This window comes from Thecamonas trahens, assembly GCF_000142905.1.
Source record: "Thecamonas trahens ATCC 50062 unplaced genomic scaffold supercont1.7, whole genome shotgun sequence".
NCBI lineage: Eukaryota > Apusomonadida > Apusomonadidae > Thecamonas > Thecamonas trahens.
The window spans coordinates 103,635-110,135 of record NW_013657673.1 but is presented as its reverse complement, the minus strand read 5'-3'; the positions used below and the strand labels follow the sequence as shown (position 1 = coordinate 110,135).

Below are 6,501 nucleotides of genomic sequence, written 5' to 3'. Positions count from 1 at the left end.
CCCCCCCCTTCCCCCTTGGCGGTCTCCACCCCGCCTGCGCTCGGAAGCGCCAAACACCACTTTGGCGCCAACACAGGCAGCCAAAGACAGCCACACTCACCACCCACTCCCCACCCCCTCGCCCCCCCCCCTGCTCACCACTGTGATGGAGAACAGAGATTGTCGAGTATGCCAACTGGCTGGGCATGGACCTAGAGGCCGATGCTGATCTGATGTGGATTGCCCAGGAGGGCCTCAAGGCTCCGCTGCCGGCAGAGTGGAAGCCGTGCTCAACGCAGACCGGCGAGATCTACTACTTTAACTTTTCCAGCGGTGAGTCCATCTGGGACCATCCGTGCGACCAGTACTACAAGGAGCTGTTTGCCAAGGAAAAGGCGAAAAAGGCCGAGCGGCTGGCACGAGGTGGCGCGCCACCGTCGGCCTCGCAGCCCTCGCGCAAGCCGCCGCAGCCGCGCTCGAACGGAACTACTGCCCCGCTGTCGGCAGGCTCGGCGCCGAGCGGAAACCTCAAGTTTGGCGCCCCGCTCCGCGGATCGGCTCTGGCGCCCATTGGCGCGAGCTCCGGCGGGTCATCTGCAGCGGGACGGGCCCGACTCGAGCCCATCGGCGCCAGCTCGGGCTCGGGCTCGGCCGGCCCGTTGGGTCGTGACCCGCTGCCAGAGCGCCCGACGGCCCGCATGGGCATGCACTCGATGACGCGCGATGATATGCCTTCGTCGATCTCGTCGGCCACGTCGTCGGTTGAGTCGCTCGCCTCGCTCAAGGATGCGCTGATCCTCCCGTCCACGTGCCGTGCAAGCCCGGCACCTGCTGTCGTGAGCTCGGAGCAGGAGCGCGAGGACGCGTGGCGGGCTGATATGCGCGCCAAGGAGGCCAAGGTCAAAGCAGAGGCAGAGGCAGATGCTGAGCTTGCAGCCTACAAAGCCACACTCACCGCTGACCTCGAGGCCAAAAAAGCGGCGCTGGCCGCCGAAACGGCGGCCAAGCTCAAGGAGCTCGAAGCATCCAAGGAATCGAAGCTCCGCGAAGAGTACGCCAAACTCGAGGCTGCCCGCAAGGAGACCGCCGCCAAGCTTGCTGCCCAGGAGGCCGAGTTGGAGGCCCGCATCGCCGAGCAGACCAAAGCGCTCGACGCCAAGCTCGAGTCCGAGCTGGAGGCGCTCGAGGCCAAGGCTGCCGCCGCCGCTGCCGAGCGCGAGCAAGAGGCTTCGCAGCAGGCGCGCCTCGCCCAGCTCAAGCACGAGCAGGAGCTGGCCAAGCTCAAGACCAAGTGGCAGAACGAGCAGGCCCAGCTCCGTGCCGCAGAGCTCGAGCGACTGCAGCGCGAGAAGGAGGAAGCGCTCGCTGCCGAAAAGGCTAAGCTCGACAAGCAGCTGCAGGACGAACTCGCTTCACTTGCTTCTGGTGCCGCCACGGTCGCCGATGCCAAGTCGCGGGTTGCCGAGCTCGAGGCCGAAAAGGCGGCCCTGGCCAATGAGCTCGCCACCGCCCGCTCCGCCGCCGCAGCCGCAGCCGCCGCCGCGCCCGCTCCCACCTCGGCTTCCCCGTCGTCGGCCGAGGCGGATGCCCAGGTGACTCAGCTGCGCGACCGCGTCGCGTCACTGGAGAGCAAGCTGCAGGTAGCACACGCCGAGCTCGCTGCCGAGTCGGAGCGCGCGTCAGCGACAGCCGCCGCCGCTGCCCGCGCCGCTGCCGGCCACGAGGCCGAGCGAGCCGAGGCACTGGCCCGCGAACGCGCGCTCCGCGACGAACTTGCCTCTCGCGTAGCTGGGCTCGAGTCGGAGCTTGCCCGGGCCCGCGCCACCGCTGCTAACTCGCCGTCGAGCGCGCCGCCGCCAGAGGTCATGGCACTCGAGGCCGAGAAGGAGAGCCTCGCGGCGCAGCTCGAGGCGTCCAAGTCGCAAGTAGCCTCGCTCAAGTCAGCGTACGATCGGGCCAAGGCGCAGTATGACGCCTCGGCAGCCGAGCTCAACAAGCAGCTTGAGGAACTGATGAACGCGCTGAGCGAGGCCCGAGGCGAGGCGTCGTCCGCGCGGGCGGCGGCCACGCTCGCCAAGGTGCAGTACTCGGAGACCGAGTCACGGCTGCAGGCGCAGCTCCAGGAGCTGGAGGCTAAGTTGACGGCAGCCGAGGCCAACGAGGCCAAGAGCTCGGCAAATGCGGGGACGGCATCTGCCGAGTCGGCCGCCGCTGTCGCCTCGCTCAAGGCGCGGATCAACACGCTCGAGGCAGAGTTGAAGGAGACCCAGGCGGCCGAGGCTCGCCGCCGCGAGGAAGCGCTGGCGTCGCAGCGCGCGTCGCTGGCGTACCAGTCGCAGCTGCAGGACCAGATATCTAGCCTCGAGGCTCAGGCTTCGACCCGCAGCGCCCGGCCAAAGGTTCCTGCCCGATCCGCGGCAGCGTCAGGCATGATGTCGGCCGGTCCGGGTGCGGCAACGCTGGCGGCCTCGGACGCGCAGTTTGAGCACTACCTCTCGCACGGCTTCCACGACTCGGACTCGGAGGAGCCGCGGGCGAGCGGCCAGGTGGCCGATGCAGAGAGCCACGGCAGCAACTCAAGGTCCGAGGCCGAGACTGCCGGTGAGCTTCTCCGCGAAGAGCTGACGACGCTCGAGGCGGCCGTGGCCGAAGAAAAGCGGGCGCTGGCCAAGGCAAAGGCCGAGGTCAAGGCGCAGAACGCCAAATTGAGGAACAAGCAGAGCTGGCTCGAGTCGCAGCGCAAAGCGTGGAAGGCCGACGCCAAGGCAAACTCGCAGCCGCAAGTGCTAGCGCAAGTCAAGGCGCGGCTCGAGGCGCTGGCAGCCGACCTCAACCGCGACGCTGGATACGTCAAGGCGTCCAAGGCGTGGGTGCGTCTCTCTGAAGAGCGCGTCTCGCTGATGGATTCGCAGCTCAACGACTCGCGGGTACTTCTCGATGAGAGCATGGCGGACGGGGACGATGTGGACGCGTCGCGAGTGGTGCCGGACCTGGAGCGGATTTCGAGTCAGCTCGACGAGCTGGCCCAAGTACTGCGCCGCGGCGCCGCGGCGCCGCCGGGCGACGAGAACGCTCAGCCGCCGGTGGCTTCGGCCACACCGGCGCGCAAGTCGCGCCGCAAGCGGTACAAGCGGTACGACACGCCCGGTGCGCTCCGCCTCCACACGCCTGGCGGCTCGACACTCGAGCTCAAGTGGAGCTCGCGGCTCGAGTCTGCGCTGGCCTCGGGCTACGCCGACCGCAATCGCCTTGCCTCGTTCCTCCGGCACGTCACCGCGTGGACCGACAAGGCCAACGCGACTGCCCGCTCGCTGGCCAAGCACGCGACATGGCTCGACTCGATGAAGGACCTCGTTCGCCGTGAAGAGTCGGCCTTTACTCGCGACATCTTGTCGCGGCGGCGGCTGCACCGGTAAAAGACATGGTTATGGGAGTGATGTGCGGCGAGCCGGGCGGAGCAAGGCGCTCGGGCCCGATGACGACGACGAGACGGAGGAAGCGGTGAGATTCGACGACGACGAGGAGGACGAGGAGGAGGCGGCCGAGTCCTCGACTGGCTGGTTGCAGAGCGGACAGCGGCGCGAGGACTTTGTGAGCCACTCGCGGATGCAGGGGGCATGAAAGTGATGGACGCAAGTGGCGAGTCGGATGAGCTCGTCGTGAGGCTCGTACTCGCAGAGGCAGATGACACACTGCGCATCCTCGGGGTCGTCAAACATGCCCTCGGTGTAGCGTTCGACGGCAAGAGCGTCAACGATGGCCGGCGAGGTGACCTTGACCCTGCTCCCGCCGAGCCAGCCCATCATGGTGCCTGTCCGTGGATCGAGCCGCGGCGCGGCGTCGGGCCCGTAGCCAAACTGTGCATCGGGCTGGAGCATGACGTAAACAGTGAGGATGCCCATACCGCAGCACCAGGCGAGGACGAGGAGGCCGAGGAACGATCCGTGAATGAAGAGCGTGACGTACGCCACCCGGTACATGACCGGGGCGGTGGTGTGGCACGACGAGGCGCGGATGACCCACGCAAGCTGAATAAAGAAGAGGACCACAAAGACAAGGTTGAGCATCCGCCCGAACGAATACGATGCCGAAAGCAGCCGCATCGAGGCTGTGTCCGGCTCGTCAGTCTCGCCCTCATCGACGCGCTCGATCGGGAAGAGATGCAGGGCAACCTGCATGGCGGTGGTGTTGAGCACAAAGAGGACAGCAAGCACGAGCTGTGCCACCGCCCACCGGATGAGCGGCACGTCGCAGGCCTTACCCGTCCCGTCGGCCACGGCCACGCTCAGCGCAATCATCAGTCCCAGCTCGTAGCCAAAAACCCGCCGTTGATGACCTGCCACAGCCGCAGCGATGCCTGCTGGTTCCGCCTCCGCTCTTGCATGGCGGCGACGGCCGCCACCGCTGCTGCCGCCGACGACGACCCCGACCCAGAGCTGTCCGAGCCGGCGGGGGAGCCAGATCTGGCGACATCGGTCTCTGCCTCGGAAGCTGCTGATGCTCCACGCACCAGCGACTGCGACTGCGACTGCGAGTGTGAACCCGACTGCGATTGGGGCCCGTCTAGCGGCTGCTCTGCCTGCGAACGGCGACGACGGCGACGACGACGATGAGGAGGAGGGGAGGAGGAGGAGGAGCCTCGTCGGCAAGCTGCGTGTCCGGAACCGAGGGCGCAGGTGGCCAAGCGGCGGTGAAGGAGGGCGAGGGTGAGCGGGAAGGCTCAGGAGCGTCCACGGGCTCACCATCACCCAAGGCGACGTCGGGAGGAGGCCGTGCGGCAGGACAAGGAGGAGCCGCGTGCGACAGCGAGGCCGAGGCTGACCCACTTGAATGCCACGCCATAGAAAGGTGGTGGGTGGGTGGCGAGAGAGAGAGAGAGAGGTGGTATATATATAGGTGGGAGGTGGGCAGAGTGGTGATGTCCGGCTGGTGGTTACGCGTGCCGCTGGCTTTGGGTCGGTCGCGGCCGTCCTGTGGTGTGTTCGTTCGTCAGCCAAATGGCAGACAATCAGACCAGGCCAGAGACTGGCTTGGCAGACAAGCGAGTGACAGTGCCAGGTTGTGGACTATGTCGTGGACTTGCGTGGACCACCGTCACGTTGACACGTGGGGCAAGTATGGTAAGTCATGGGTGGGCGGGAGGATCTGCGTAGACGCAAACATTCTTGCCTGTCGAGATTAGAGCGGGGGGGGGGGCAACAGCATGGCGACATGGCCTTGGCAGGGGGTAGGCGATGGGGCGAAAAAGGTCGTGGAAGGAACACACCTGCATTGCGACACAGGCACACACACACACACACACACACACACACACACACACACACGCACACACACTCCACAACCACAACCACAACCACAACCACACCACTCTACCCTTCTCCCAACCCCTCCCCGTCCCCAGCCCCCAACCCCTTCCCTCCCCAAACTCAAACAACCATGTCGTGTGTATCGGGCATGGTCCCTTGGGCTGCCAGCGTGGCCATGGCCGGCTTTGAGCTCGGCCTCACTCCGGCCTTTGCCGCCCTCCGCAACGCCATCCAGCCATCGGTCTACGGCGAGTGGGACTACGAGATTGAGCGCAGGTGGTCGCTGGCGGAGATTGCTGCCGGCTTTGCCATCTACCTACTTGTGGCCTACGCAGACGTGGCCAACACCTCGCTCGCCTCGCTGCTCCTCGGCGTGCCGCTGCCGGTGGCCTCGCCGGCACTCTCGCTCGCCCTCGCTCTCAACCTCGGCTACCTCGTTGCCCGCATGGTGATCGTCGGCAAGTCGTTTGCGGCTGGCACCTTTAGCTTCAACCTCCGATCGATCCCCACCATGGCCCTCGAGGCGCTCGCCCTCGCCGGCCTGTTTGTCCTCGGCCCGGCCGGAGACTCGAGCACAGACTCGCCATGCTGGCGCCTGTTGATGATTCTTGCCCACCGCCGGCTCTTCTCGCTTGTCAACTCGCTCCTCTACCTCCTCTCTATCGATGTCTCGCCGATCATCGCCCTCTCTCTCGATGGCGCCCGCACCCTGGCCGTCGCTGACCAGTCTGCGTCCTTTGCCCCGTCCTCTCCGCCGCTGCTCATGGCTATCTACCTGCTCTACTTTGCCATCTCTGCCCATGCTACATGGCTCTCCTACCAGCGCTGCCGTCGCAGCCAGTAGCCAGCCACTGTGGCTTGCGCCGTGACAATTCCTGCGCTTCCAATCGAACGCTCGACAGCGAAGCACACTCTCTAGCCCGTACGCCCTTCCTGTCCCGATACAGTACATGCGCACACGCCCTACATACACGCGCATACTCTTCCTCTGCCCATCTAGGCCCTTTGACCGAGCCAACCGCCGACTCCCAACCCATGGGCCCTCCGATCAATCGCGCCGGGGGGGGGGGGGGGGGGCAGCCCGTGCGTCAGGTCAACCCATAGCGCTCGCACACTCGTCGCCCCCTCCCCCCTCCCCCCTCCCCTGGTTGGAGCAAGAGCGAGGGCCATGGCGTCGCCACCGTTGACCCCACCGCCGTTCCCGCTAGTCTCCGAG

The 6,501-nt window shown here is 66.4% G+C and overlaps 3 protein-coding genes across 3 annotated transcripts in view; 2 read left to right on the top strand and 1 right to left on the bottom strand.

Moving 5' to 3' along the window:
- Positions 1-3,577, top strand: part of AMSG_01776 (uncharacterized protein) — a gene marked incomplete at its 5' end in the record, with an annotated part of 4,030 nt that extends 453 nt beyond the window's left edge. The window contains one exon of the mRNA XM_013905836.1: positions 157-3,577. Coding sequence (XP_013761290.1) covers positions 157-3,395 — 3,239 coding nt within the window. The 3' untranslated portion in view covers positions 3,396-3,577. The remainder of the gene's footprint in view (positions 1-156) is intronic.
- On the bottom strand, positions 3,339-4,614 carry AMSG_01775 (uncharacterized protein). Its single transcript, XM_013905835.1, has one exon. It carries the CDS (start codon positions 4,275-4,277, stop codon positions 3,405-3,407), a length of 873 nt encoding a protein of 290 aa, XP_013761289.1. The 5' UTR covers positions 4,278-4,614; the 3' UTR covers positions 3,339-3,404.
- A 698-nt stretch (positions 4,615-5,312) lies between these two features.
- On the top strand, positions 5,313-6,189 carry AMSG_01774 (uncharacterized protein). The gene has a single exon (XM_013905834.1). It carries the CDS (start codon positions 5,416-5,418, stop codon positions 6,127-6,129), a length of 714 nt encoding a protein of 237 aa, XP_013761288.1. The 5' UTR covers positions 5,313-5,415; the 3' UTR covers positions 6,130-6,189.
- The last annotated feature ends 312 nt before the right edge of the window (positions 6,190-6,501 follow it).

Bases quoted from the DNA above. Each gene is read 5' to 3' on its own strand.
- AMSG_01775 (XM_013905835.1), bottom strand. From the start codon at position 4,277: ATGATTGCGCTGAGCGTGGCCGTGGCCGACGGGACGGGTAAGGCCTGC.
- AMSG_01774 (XM_013905834.1), top strand. From the start codon at position 5,416: ATGTCGTGTGTATCGGGCATGGTCCCTTGGGCTGCCAGCGTGGCCATG.